General features: G+C 35.9%; 1 protein-coding gene across 1 annotated transcript in view; it reads left to right on the top strand.

Moving 5' to 3' along the window:
• The window catches only part of TCERG1L (transcription elongation regulator 1 like), a 186,786-nt gene extending 174,663 nt beyond the window's left edge, over window positions 1-12,123 (top strand). Inside the window, exons 12-13 of the mRNA XM_039334794.1 lie at window positions 7,542-7,660; window positions 11,006-12,123. Coding sequence (XP_039190728.1) covers window positions 7,542-7,660; window positions 11,006-11,162 — 276 coding nt within the window. The 3' untranslated portion in view covers window positions 11,163-12,123. The remainder of the gene's footprint in view (window positions 1-7,541; window positions 7,661-11,005) is intronic.
• Window positions 12,124-14,157: the final 2,034 nt, after the last annotated feature.

Raw genomic sequence — 14,157 nt, 5'->3', positions numbered from 1 at the left:
CATCTCCTTCTGATTTCAAGGAAGGCTATTTCCTTTAACTAGTAAACTGTGCTTGTTTACTAAATTCTAAAGTACAGTGAGGATTGTATCTTTGCATGTGCTTTAGAAGAACCCAAAAGTAAAAACATAAGAAAAAAATATTTTCTGTTCTTATGTTTGCAAAATACGATGGCTCTGATCCAATGAATCCATCAAATAATTATATTTGGGTTGATCAATCTTTTATAAAGAGGATTATCTGTAAATTGTTCAGTTTCTCATAAGCACAAGCACAATCTATTTGCAACAGGTCTTGCTGCATCTTACTTGTTGGAAGAGACTTGGATATCAGATATCTAATTTCCTCAATTTTTGAGGCCTCTTGGTTTTTAATCTTATTCATTGTGCTATTATCTAGTTTGGTTTCTGTATCGTTTTAATATTTTTGCATAATTTTACTTTTCATATATGTTTGATTGTCCACTGCCTAGAAAACTAAGTGATATAAAAGCAAAACAGCAACAAAAACCTGTTTCTGCCAAAGGTCAGTTTCATCAGCTATCATACCAGGTTAGACAAGGGTGCCACCTTTATCCTCCTATAAGTGTATAACAACATTAAAAACCTGTTGGACCTCCAGAGGTGTGTTTAGTCCTACTGTGGCCATCCAGCTTCCTTTGGAACTGTCAACTGTCCAGTTGGCATTTCCAGAAAAAGAAACTCCTGGAACATGGTTTTACCAAGAGTATAATACTTTACTGAAAAATTACATTGGCACAGAAGAAAACAAAACCAGCTCTCATTTTGTTGCTCTAAGGCTTGCTTAGTTAAACGATAGAACTCCCCCACCGGGTGTTCACATTATCCAATAGTAATATATCTTCTTGGTATGGAAACATTCCACTTCTCCTTTGAGCAGCTGGCCTTGACATCACCTCTCCCCCCCCCTTTCCATTCTATTGTCAAGATATGAGCAATAGAGAAAATCTAGGTGAAAAGGCAAATAAGTCTTGACAGGAACTCCAAATTAAAACATAATGTACTGACTAGTAGACATTGTTATATATTCAATTAGGTCCTCTTTCATTCTGCAGCACCCAAGGCCAGCCCCCCATTGCACTATTCTGATGGATTCCCTGATTTTTTTCAGAGCAAAGTTATGTGTATATGTATGCATTTGCGTAAAGCATTATATTGTGGGTATGAGATTCACTTTTGCACAATTAATTAAAAGCAACATAATAGCAAATTTAACAATTGCACATTGAAAAGATAGATGGATGGGAACAGACCCAAAAAAGGAGACTCAAATTGTATAATGTTGGAAAAACATTGTAAATAAAATGCAAAAGGACTGAATGATGAAATTTATTGGCTGAAGCTTCCTACTTCCTTCAATAAATATTAGTTATTTAAAGTTATTGGATTTCTTGTGAGGTTGTTTAAGTTCACTCTCGCCTGCATGTTGAAGCTGGAATCGTAGGGGAAATCAATGAACATTGCTGCTTCCTCTGAAACTCACACTGAGAGCTGTGGTTCTCAGTGAGGAGATATCAATTGTATAATAACAGCTATTCAGCTTCAAATCCAGGCAAAGCACTGCAAGCAATCCATTGAAAGCTAGCAGGAAAGAAGCAATGAATTTTAACCATCCTGGGTTATAAGAGGGTATCCGCATCCTCAAACCAACAGAGGACAATCGACAATTTTATAAGACTTCATCCTAATATTCAGTAAATGTTCTTATCTAACCATGCCATCCTGTGTGTCTAAAAGTCACTAGCCAAGCTCAAGCCTTGAATTTGGAATGCCAAGTTATTTTTTTTAGAAATTTCTGTTAAAATCATCTGCCTGGGATCAATTTAGTTCTCTCATTGAGATCCTTTGAGAGATCATAAACCTGCTTTGGACAGAAGTCCTTCAGCTTTTAGCTAAGAAGATAACAGAAACAATCTAGTGTAGTTATTTTTCATCAGTTAAGCATCTTTTGGATATTCGTTTGAGCATTCTAAGGATTACATGACAGCAGTGTTCCAATATTTGAGGGACTGCCATAAAGAAGAGGGAGTCTACCTATTTTCCAAAGAACCTGATGGAAGGACAAGAAGCAAAGGATAAAAACCTAGAATTAAGGAGAAATTTCCTGACAGTGAGAACAATCAAACAGTGGAACAGCTTGCCTTCAGAAGTTGTGTATTCTCTAACAGTGGAGGCTTTTAAGGAGAGATTGGACAGCCATTTGTCTAAAATGGCATAGGGTCTCCTGCTTGACCAGGGAATTGAACCAGAGGGCCTCCAAGTTCCCTTCCAACTTTGTATTCTGCAAAAATGTGTCATGAAGGGGTATAGACTTATAGCAATCTGAACTATTGATCTGTTTCATTATAAGTCTAGAAGAAACATTCCATCCTTGGTGACATGTCTTTCCCAGAGCTGTTAATATATGCAGCAAAATATTTTTACACGGAATCTAAAATAATAAAATACTCTTTTACTTGGAATCTTATAGGTTATGGAATTTTAGTTCTTCATCTTCTAGGCCAGTATTTCTCAACTACAGCATCTTTAAGATGTTTGGACCAACTCCAGAATTCTGCATCCACTATGCTGAGGAACTTTGGAATTGAACTCCATATATCTTAAAGACGCTGAAGTTGAGAACACTGGTTTAGACCAATGTGGAGTTTTCCCCAATATGTTATATCAATGCATAAAGCAGGGGAGTTATGAATGGTGGCATTGCAATTAGCCATAGCTTTTAAACACAGATCTTCATCAAATGCCTATTAATGTGAAACTCATCTTCTCATTATAATGAACATATACACGATATTGAACTCTGACTCCCAAATGTCTTGCATTTATATTGGTTACTCAGAACAATTCTCAAGTTGTTTCCTTTCCAATTTTTCCATGGAAACCAGTTACTCTGGGAATAGGTAGATTAAAATTGGGTTGTGGATTGAACTTTCTCTCGATTTATTGGCATTTTATCTCATCTCACACATCAGCTACACTGAAAAGGTCATAGTAGATTAACTATGACTATCCTACAGTTATAAAAAGAATAGTACTATCATGCAGAAAAAGCACACTCAATTAAAATTATCTCTGTGAAAATAATTCAGTTTGTAGCCAGATATAACCTGTCAATTCATTTACTGCTAAATTTGAGCATGGCATACACACAATGGACTCATTTACACATCTACTTGTGAATTGGTCTATCTCCCTTATGAACATGTACTATACTATAATAATTGCTTTTCTGCATTTCAGCCTTTAACCACTTGTCTCCTTTGGATAAACTGACTAGAAATAAAATTAGCTTAGAAGGGTTTGTCTCCCAGATTTCAAATCTTTCCTACATTTTGATGACAGTAATGGTCAGCTGCTTTGTTTGAATAGTGGCTAATGGGGCCCTTTATTGGCAGATTCCTTTATTTTTTTGCTCCTTCCACAGGTGAGTGCCATCTGTTTTCCCCCTTCTGAGAATAAAGTCAGGAATAGTTTTAACATCCTTCCTGTTACTTGGACTAGAAGGGGAAACTTGGCAAAAGACTTGGCCAATATTTCATGATTGCTGAGTTGCCATATTCTCCCCTCTGCAGTACTGGATGGTAAAATATGAAAAGATAACATTGGCTGGAAAGCTCTTCCCCCTGGGATTCCAGAAAGGTGTAGGACATGTTCTTCTTTATTTCTCCTTTTATGGAAACATCTGAATCAGATGCATATTACCCAGTGGTGGGATTCAAATATGTGAACAACTGGTTCTCTGTGTGGATGCCGCTTCCAGAAGTCTGTCCTGTTCCTGGGTGACAAAAAATTAACTACTGGTTCTGCCAAACTGGTGCAAACTGGCTGAATCTCACTATTGATATTGCCTCTGATTAGGGTATCCTGGTTGCTTGGATTAGGCCATTGCCCAAATGCTGCTCATAGATGAAGTATACCTTGTTACAGTGCATTTAGCTAGGTTTTGTTCAGCAGCACAGACAGTCCATCAGACCCTTATGGGCCATCATCCCACAATGCATTCTTTGTAACTATAATTAATTTAAATTGTAGGTATTGTTACTTTATTGATATTAATCATTTTAGATGCTTTTGTTTTGTTGTAATTATAAGCCAATGTAATTTTAACATTTCCATTATAATTTAATGTAGGCTGTGTCCTGCATCTCACTTATAGATGTTATGTTTGTTTTACAAATGAAATTTAACTCTTAAATTATCTCTACTGGTCTACAGCTGCAATAAATTGAATTGAATTGAAAACCATTGCTGTGTTGAACCTGATTGGAAAAAATAGAGCCAGCACTTCCTTATTCATTTATTCATTCAATTTATCTCCCAGCATAATCAAAGAAGACTCTTGGCAGCTCACAATGATAAACCAAACATAACCATCAAATAAAAATCTTATAAGTCCATTATACTTCATAAAAGAATAAATTGGATGTCACTCTAAAGGCAATTTAGAAAAGCTGTTTTCAACTTCTTCTTGGGGGCAGGGTAGGGGGTGAGGAGGAAGCCAGTTATGTTGAAACAGGCAGATCTTTAATGGGAATCCATTCTAAGGGGCCAGCCTTATCACGGAAAAACAATATTTTTAGGCTTCAGCCCCACTTCCCAAAATAAAGAATAGCCATGTGCTTCTCCCAGCATTACCAAAGTGGTTGGGTTGATTCCAATAGGAAGATGTGATCCTGCAGGTGATTCAGTGCCAGCCATAGAGGGTTTTACAAGACAAACCCAGCATTTCAAATTGCCCCCAGTAGCTAATTGGAGGCCATTGCCCTTGGGCCACTGCATTCAGTACCAACTTAAGCGTCCAGGAAGTATTTAAAGGCAGCCCCAAGCAGAGTATGTGGCAGTAATCTAATCAAGTGCTGAGTCACTGCAGTCAATACAGTGGAATCTGTTAAAAAAAAAAAAAAAGGCCAGCCTTTATAGGAGGCAGCTCAGCAACCCAAAATGACCAAAGAAGAAACTGGGGACTGCAAGTATGTGCTCACCAAAAGATATAGAACCGGAAGATGCAATTTTGACTAAGAATATGCAACCCAAACAAAGTAATGTTTTATTATACCATTCAATTTCATTGCTGAATATTTCATTTCCATATATGAGAACAATATTTATTTTGTGGTTGCTGTTTTTTTTAAATTCCATAATTTCAGTGTGTCACATTTCAAAATAGGAAAGTATATCCATTAAAATGGAGTCAAGTTTCCTAGTCCCATGCCCATTCATATTTTAATATATACAACTCCTGAAAGCCAATGGAAGTGTAATTACTAGCTTGGAGATAAATGTTCTGTGTGAAGGCTAAAACTATAATTTGAAAACTCTAAAGCTAAACAGATATCTTCACAGAAGCATATAGGTACCACACAAACACATCACACATTCATTTCAAGTTTGTGTGTTTTCTTTAAGATACTTCATCGTGCAATCATAGCTGTAAAAGAAAAAAAAGGGGGTAAAGTATTTTCGTTCAAATTGTACCAGTCTCAGTGTTGAGTGTTACATTATATGTTTCTTGGGTATTCATTATATGTTTCTGGGATAGCAGGTTGCAAAAATACAGGTAGTCCTCGACTTACGACCACAATTGAGCCCAAAATTTATGCTGCTAAGTGAAACAGTTGTTAAGCGAGTTTTGCAGCATTTTACAGCATTTCTTGTCACAGTTGTTAAGTGAATCACTGCAGTTGTTGAAGTTAGTAACATGGTTGTTAAGTAAATCTGGCTTTCCTATTGACTTTGCTTGTCAGTAGGTCGCAAAAGATGATCACATGACCCAGGGCATGCAACCATCATAAATATGAGTCAGTTGCCAAAGATCTGAATTTTGATCACGTGACCATGGGGATGCCGCAAGGGTCATAAGTGTGAAAAATGATCATAAGTTATTTTATTCAGTGCCCTTGTAACTTCAGATAGTCACTAAATGAAGTGTTGTAAGTCGAGGACTACCTGTATGTCAAATTAGACTAGAGGTACTTTGTGGGGACACAGAGAGACAGCAGCAAGTAAAAATAAAAATAATTAAGCCTTCCTCTTTTGCAAATGAAAGACCCAGGAGCCAAATATAAAATTGATCACATTCTATGCAGGTTAAACAAAGTTCAATTAAGCAGTTTTTATCTTCACAGTGTAAGGCATGAGTGTCAAACTGCCAGCCTTCGGGCAGTTTGACACCCACCCCAGCTCCGTCAATGCAAAAAAAGTCGTGATACATTGCAACACGTCACGTGATGCAGCGAGTTTGACACCTGTGCTTCTCAAACCTGGGTAAATTACTCAAAATTGAGTAAAAGTTAATTTTCTTTGGCTAACAACATATAAACCCATTACTCCATCACAGGGGCATTTAAATTGACTTAAAGTGTTTTACCTTTATTGGGTAAAAAGGATTTTTGGATAATTAGTTTTGCGTATGTATGGCAAGGAGTAGTGTAATGTGTTTCAAATTCTCAGATGTGAAGGATCATTGTATGAAGTAACAATCGCAATAGCAGTTAGACTTATATATCGCTTAATAGTGCTTTACAGCCCTCTCTAAGCAGTTTACAGAGTCAGCATCAGCTCCCCAACAATCTGGGTCATTTTACTCACCTCAAAAGGATGGAAGGCTGAGTCAACCTTAAGCTGGGCAGGATCAAACTCCTGGCTGTGGGCAGAGTTAGGCTGCAATACTGCATTCTAACTACTGCGTTACCATGTAATGCCAATCTTCTAGCACAGTGATGGCGAACCTTTTAGAGACTGAGTGTCCCCAACCTGTCCTGCCCTGCCCCTTGCTCTGCCCTCCACCCTGCCTGCCCTCAGGGCCACCCACCGCCTCCATGGCCCACCATAGCAGATCACCCAGGCAGCCCAGCAGCGCCATGGTGGCCACGCCCTCTGCCACACCCCGCAGCATCATCTGCGCATGATGGGGTACGAGGGTGGAGTCTTGTCCCCGCTGCCCGGCTACCTTGTCCTTGGCTGCTCTGCTCTGCATGGGCTGCACCTGGGGGTGATTCTCTTCTGGGGAGGCTGCTGGTGAGGAGGGGACCGCGGAGGTAGGCAGGGCTGGGGCGACGGTGCATGTGCCTACAGAGAGAGCTCTGAGTGCCGCCTCTGGCACACATGCCATAGTTTCGCCACCACTTTTCTAGCAAGTATCACTAGAACACAAAAGTCATTCTTTTATACTATTGTTGTAGGCTGAGTTTAGAATTTTCCCTTTCATTTAAAACAGTAATCTTACTACTACTATTAGTAGTACTGTGAGTCTAGTAGATCTCTCCATCTGTTCAAAAAACTTTAAGCCAAAGACTTAAGGGTGAAACTTATTTACCTGAAAAGTTCTGGATTTTATTTAAAGATTTATATGGTATGATCTGAAAGCAGTGCCTATAAATTTGTGAGAGGAACAATACAATAATTTTAATAAACTTTTTTTACATCAGGCTTTCAAAGGTTATTTTAAAGAAATGTCTGTCTTCACAGGTAACTCATGTAATGATGTTTTGTGATCTTCCTTTCCCCTTTCCTCTTTCTTTAAGATATTTGAGCAGTTTGTCAAGACGAGAATAAGAGAAGAATATAAAGAAAAGAAAAACAAACTACTGCTAGCCAAAGAAGAATTCAAAAAGCTGCTGGAAGAATCTAAATTGTCACCGAGGTATGAAAAAACTTTTAGATATATGTCTTAAGTGGAGCATCCTTTGAATGTGAATAAACTGAAATTAGGCTAGAAGCCAAGCTTCTGAATATGAATGTATTGCTTAGAGTGCTGGACAGAAATTTTCTGGTTAGCTGAGACCTTGTGAGACTATCAAAACTACATGATGCTTCAGAGATGACACCCCATTGCTAGACTTTGTGAAATTTTTGGATATTTTTTTAAAATGTTCATTAACCCTATTCTAGCATGGTTGTATAAATTTGCATGATAGAACTTGATGCCTGAAAATATTTTGTCAGCCTTTTAATAGATGGTACAATACATAAAGGGACTTTCATTGGCAACTCAAATCATAGAAAGATTCATAGAATCAGTGGTGCTTATTATACTCTTTATTATTCTCTACCCATTTTTCTTTTTTCAAAGCTAATATCCCCGATCTTCTGCCATTATTCCATTACAGCTAAGGTCAAATTTTTAAAAGGTTAACTTCATGTTAGTGTCAACCAACTCTCCAATCTCTCTTTTTAAGCCCTAAATTATATAGGAGAGGCTGAACTCCAGATCCAGAATAGGTTTCCATATATAAAATACATGGAGAAAGTGTATAATTTATTTCAAGAACATATTTGATATCCGTAGCTACATTAGTGCAGTAACCAATAGGTTAATGAAGATGTAATTTATTGTCATGCATTATAAGCAAGTTGAATTAAATCTATTATCTCAGTATATAAAATATACTGAACAGTCAAAATCTGTCACTGTACTTTATTATGCTTTGCAGTAGAAGACCCAGTTGCAAGTATGATTAATGCTTGCTATATATCCAAGTACATTTTATTATATTATAAAATCAGTCTTTTCAAATTATATTCACACAAGAATATCATTCACGATGGTGACTGCACATTAAATGCAAGATTTTGAAATGTTGCCTGTTTTATTTAGCTGTTTTCTATAATTCTTCTGGAGAGAAGGATCTAAAGAATCTTATATGAAGTTGTGATTCTTGTTTGCAATTTTATTAATCATCAAGATAGTTTATGACAAGAGTTTTATATTACAGAGATAAAGAAAAACATTTTGCCATAGTTTGAATAACTTTATAAACCTCCATAAGTTAATGTAGGGAATAGTTTTCAGATTTTAACAATGTATTATTATAAATATTTCTATATGAATAAATGGAGAATATTGAAGAATTATTCAGTACCTATATGAGAATGACAGTAACTATGATAATAATTTAAAAGGTTGACTTGTACTACACCATTATAGTTAAATTTGTTAAAGATTAAATATGAATATATATAGTTTTTTCCAATTTGTTGAGGGTTTTTTTAGTTTTTGGTTTCTTACTTCTTTCTTTCATTATTTTAATTTGTTTACTATGTTATGGCCTTTTCACCACTAAGGTTGATACTGATCACACAGAATAGTATATGGACGAATAAATGTAGGACAGATTGCTATATCCTTTTCCAACAACACCAGGATATAAATGTAATAAAAAAACAATTAGAGACAGTTTGTGGTTAAGGCAACAAGCAGAAACTGGGAAACCATGAGTCCTAGTCATGCCTTAGGAAAGAAGCCAACAGGGTCTAAGCAGGCAATGGCAAAATACTTTGGAAATATTGCCAAGAAAATGGCAAAGACTTGTCTAGGCAGTCTAGGAACCAAATGCTTATAATACATAAGTATTAGGAATGTTAAGATCACATAGCGGTTAGTGTTGCAAAATGCTGCCATGACAACTAGGACAGTCACAAAATACCCATTTGTGAGAAATCAAATAGATAAGATGTTCTCTATGCCCTTTCTATCTACACCCATATCCCATATCACTGAATGCTAACTCCAGTCCTGGAGTGCTTTTGACATTTTATTTGTTTTGGGTATGTGGGCACACATTCAAGCTAATCACTGGGTCATCACTTCCTTTCATTTTCATTTTTTTAAATAATATCATCTGGCAGATGGTCAAGTCAAATCAAAGTTTATTTCAGTCAAAGACCAGAAATAAGAACAGATAAGACACATTTTCACAGATTAAGATAATTCCCCAGGCTGACACTTAATATTGCAGCAAACTACGGAGCTTCTTGTATTGTAAAGTGAACCAGTTATTATCTCTATTTTATTATCTCTAGCAGGAACACGTTGCAGGAACACATTTTAAGCCAAGGCAAACATGTTCTGCATTACTACAAAAGTATGACATTTACCTCTATCAAGATCATCGGGGGAAAAGGCCCTTTCTTCTTTAACCTGATATTTTCAAGATACTAGGAAGCAAATGTACCTAGGAGAACCTGGAGTGGGATGGGATTTGTTTCAAAAAGAGATCAGAAGTTCACTAGATTCATCCATTTTTTTCCTGCAATGCTTCAAAAAATAAGCCACTTCAAATATGACAATCCTTTAAATTCCACATTTTCTGTGGTTTCATGGGGTGCCTAAAAGTTACTACATGATGGCATCAAGTAGGGCCATCAAACGTCAAGATGGTTGCCTTGCCCATGTGATTAAAGTCCCACCTATTTATTGTGGGCCTTGTATGTGTAAATAAAAAAAAAAATGAACATGTTTTTAACAATGTGGTCCTGAATGCAATTTCCAATGTAAATAAAACCAAACATTGAAATTTAAGTCAGAATTTCCATAATGCCATACAATGTTTTTATTTAACCATACAAATTGTTTCATAAATTTCCCTATAGACTACTCCCATCCTTCATATTTCCAGAGAGAATCATACTTGGGAATCTAAAGATATCTGACTCTACCAGTTCTGATGAAAATCTTGGCCTTCTAAAACTTTATGCTGCTGTGAGAAGAAATAAGTCATGTTGTTTGGCAAGTTTAAGCTAAACTATTTAAACTCTTAATTTTTGAGAATCCCATCTTAATTTTAATTATGTTGGATCATCCACAATGAACTAATTATTCCCCTAGGTTCCATGAATCAATAAATAAGTCTATTATATGAAAGTGGAATAATGACTTAGGATGAGAAGCCAAGCAGATCAATGAGTTTTTGAGATTTTTGACTTTAATCTTTCTGTTTCTATCACCTCTATGACAAGGAAAAGATGCAGTAAGAATGATTTCAGGAGAAAAAAGAAAAACCTGTGTGTTTAAGAAAGAGCCAAAGAACATTAACACATATTTCAGGATCCAAACTTCTGGCCCCAGTGACTGACCAGATTGATTGGATCCTGTAATATTATCCTTGGACACATATATTTGCCTTCATTCATACACATCTATTGACTATCCTGCAGCTGTCTAAGAATGTGTGCTTATTCTTTGATAATTATTCCTTTCCCATTCTAGGACCACCTTTAAGGAATTTGCAGAGAAATATGGCACAGATCAACGTTTTCGATTGGTTCAGAAAAAGAAAGACCAAGAGCAGTTTTTCAACCAGTTCATACTTAGCCTTAAAAAGAGAGACAAAGAAAACAGAATAAGGCTTCGGAAAATGAGATAAAAAGCAAATCTGCAATAAGAATGCAAGTCAAATACTGGGGCATCTACAGTGGAGAAGATGAGTGGCATGCATTTTATATCATCTTTTGAGTTTTTTACTCCCAGCAATTAGAGGGAAATTCAGAAAATCCGAAGAGCCATCTCAGCACACAAAGTTTCTGTCTGTTGTATGTGGAAGACTGCACTGCAGAAATCTGTGGTATATTTCATTCTCAGAGACTTAATGTTTCATATTGAAGCTCTCTTTTTTGTACAACATTCAAATTTGATGTGTTTCTAATTACATGATACGTCGGTCCCTTAATTGTTTTAATAATTTATGCAAATTATTTGTAATATACACAAAATTGAAATCCAAAGTGATTTGCTATAAAGCAGAAGCAGATGCCATCCATAATAATATCAAGGATTTTTTTTTAACCATTTAAGAAAAAAACAAAAACTAACACTGTACTTCTCTGCACATTTATTTGGAAATAAGTCCTGTTGACTTCATCAACACTTGCTCCCAAATAAAAGTGTTTAAAAATGCTGCACAGTTATGTTTGGGCAGCTTTGTACATTAAAAAAAATAATAAATGGTTTAAAGGTCCAGTGATACTGAAGAAATCATTATTCAATGTTCATAGGTCTAAGTCTAGTTTTCTGAGTCGTAGTAGTAATAGGGTATTAATTGTAATCATAGTGAAGATGTGAAAATCCTGGCATCTTTCCTGTAGAACAGTGTATAAATCTTTACCAAAAAAGCTTTGTAATTAAATTATTCTCAATAATGCTCCAGGCACATCAAGAAGAGCAGCACTTCTATATTAAAAGCTATTATAAAGAAGTTATTTTGTAAACCCATCCTACTAATATTTGAGTTATTTTTATTGTATGCGAAGAGTTTGCATGAGATCAGTCTCATCTTTGTATAATCAAAGATTTTAATCTTTTTTTAATTAATAAATATTTTAAGACTATTGGTCATGTTATTTTTCCAAATGATGGAAATCACCTCTAAAATTGCAACTTTTTTTGTATTTAATTGAAGATTGAAGAATAAGGATGGAAGGGAAGAGCTCTTTCTGATTCTAGGCCAGGGGTTCCCAACTGGGGGTGCGAGACAATATTCCAGGGGGTGTGAAAACTTGGGTTTTCAAAATTATAGTGTATATGCATAATTCGTTGCCATTATTTTGAACTTTTGTAAGGGGTGCGAGAATATATCAGAAGCGTTCTAGGGGTGCGGGGTATAGAAAAGGTTGAGAACTGCTGTTCTAGACCAACATTCTTTAATTTAGTTTCTCCTAAAGTAAGCAACCTGATGTATACTTTTATAGTTCAAAACATCTCAAAGTACAGACAGTCCTCAACTTACAACTATTCATTTAGTGATTCTTTGAAATTATGACTGCACTGAAAAAAGACTGGTCCCCACACTTAAAACCATTGCAGCATCCCCATGCTCTCATGATCTAAATTTGGGCACTTGGCAACTGGCATGTATTTATGTATCAGGCATGAAAACAACAGGTCCACGTGTGAAGGTTCTAATTGATTACTACCACCAATGACCAGAATTCTCCTCAGAGTAATGGTTAGCATCTGGACAGATAAGCTGTAGCTGCATGAAAGTGGGGTAGGACTTCATTATGTTGTGGCTACGTAATGATTCTTAACTGATGTCTCATTTAACTCCTCCCCATGGCTCTGCCAGTCTCTCTCTTACATTGTGTCACATGATCACCATTTGGGGCCTATCCTGGTGGCTTCCAACAAGCAAAATCAATGGGGGGAAGGTGGATTCGCTTAATAACTGTGTGACTCATTTAACAACTGGGATAATTCACTTACCAACCCTGGCAAAAAAATTCATAAGATCAGGTGCAAATAGCCTTGCTAAGCAATTGAAATTCCAGTTGCAAATTGTGGCTGTCAGTTAAGGACATGTAATCCTGTAATCTTCGTTTAGCAACCACAATTGGAAAGGGCAATTTGACTGATATGCAAAACAATCGCTAAGTGAACCCACAACACTGCTTATGATCTTACTTCAGTTTTCCTTTTCTTTATAAACTGTTAAGGTTGTAACTGCAAAGATTGGTAAAAACATTGGATTTTTTTGAATCACCATCGTAATTATAAAAGATCGCTATATGAGAACTGCTTTTATTGCTTAAGGTACTTTGGAATGCATCTCTCACCTTTAAATAGATTAAGAGTTATTAACAAAATCAATATTTCTCCAAATACCTAGAGGAATTTATATTGAGATTGCTGCCTTGTATCAATGGCTGTATTTTAAGTATTCTAGGTTTGAAAAATGACAGTTTCTTTACTTACCTGTAGCTGTATTTGTTATTTTGAAGCAATTATCCAGTGACACCTTGTTAATTGGACATTGCTTTAAGAATTGTCTGTTTTAAAATGTATCCACAAGTAACATTTATAGTCTACTTCCCATGAGTTCCAAGTGAAAAGATAAACTTATTTTTTACTGATCGTCATAAGGAATGGAATTGTCATGATAAAGATAACTCCATGTATATAAATAAAATACCAAGATGAAGCTAAAATAAGAATAGCAGTTGTTCTTTTACACTACAGTATCTTATGTTCCTCTGCCTCTTTGCAGACAAAAATAATAATCATTTATATCATTTCGTCGATAGAAAAAAATGGTCTGATTATTTTGGCCTTTCAACATATTTAGAAGTTTTTCTTTCCAAATTCTAGGTAATATGGTTCTGGTTATCTTGAAGAAAATAGTAAAAAAAAAATGTGCTTGATTTTAGAAAATGAGAAATATGACTAATGAAAAACTGCAGCCATCATTGTCTGGGCAAAAGAGTTTGAAACATTTTTAAAGTCTAGAATAGCCAGATGACATTTGACAGCAAATTAAAGCTCCCCTTAATTCACTGAAATATATGAAGGAGGAGGTGCACCATTTGCAGAATTCTCTTATAAAAGTCAATCTCAATAAAAGTAATTTTACCTTCCTCTGTAGTTGA

The sequence above is a fragment of the Crotalus tigris genome, unplaced genomic scaffold (assembly GCF_016545835.1).
Source record: "Crotalus tigris isolate CLP2741 ecotype Arizona unplaced genomic scaffold, ASM1654583v1 scf7180000017546.9332058, whole genome shotgun sequence".
NCBI lineage: Eukaryota > Metazoa > Chordata > Lepidosauria > Squamata > Viperidae > Crotalus > Crotalus tigris.
This window is presented reverse-complemented; position numbering and strand designations above follow the sequence as displayed.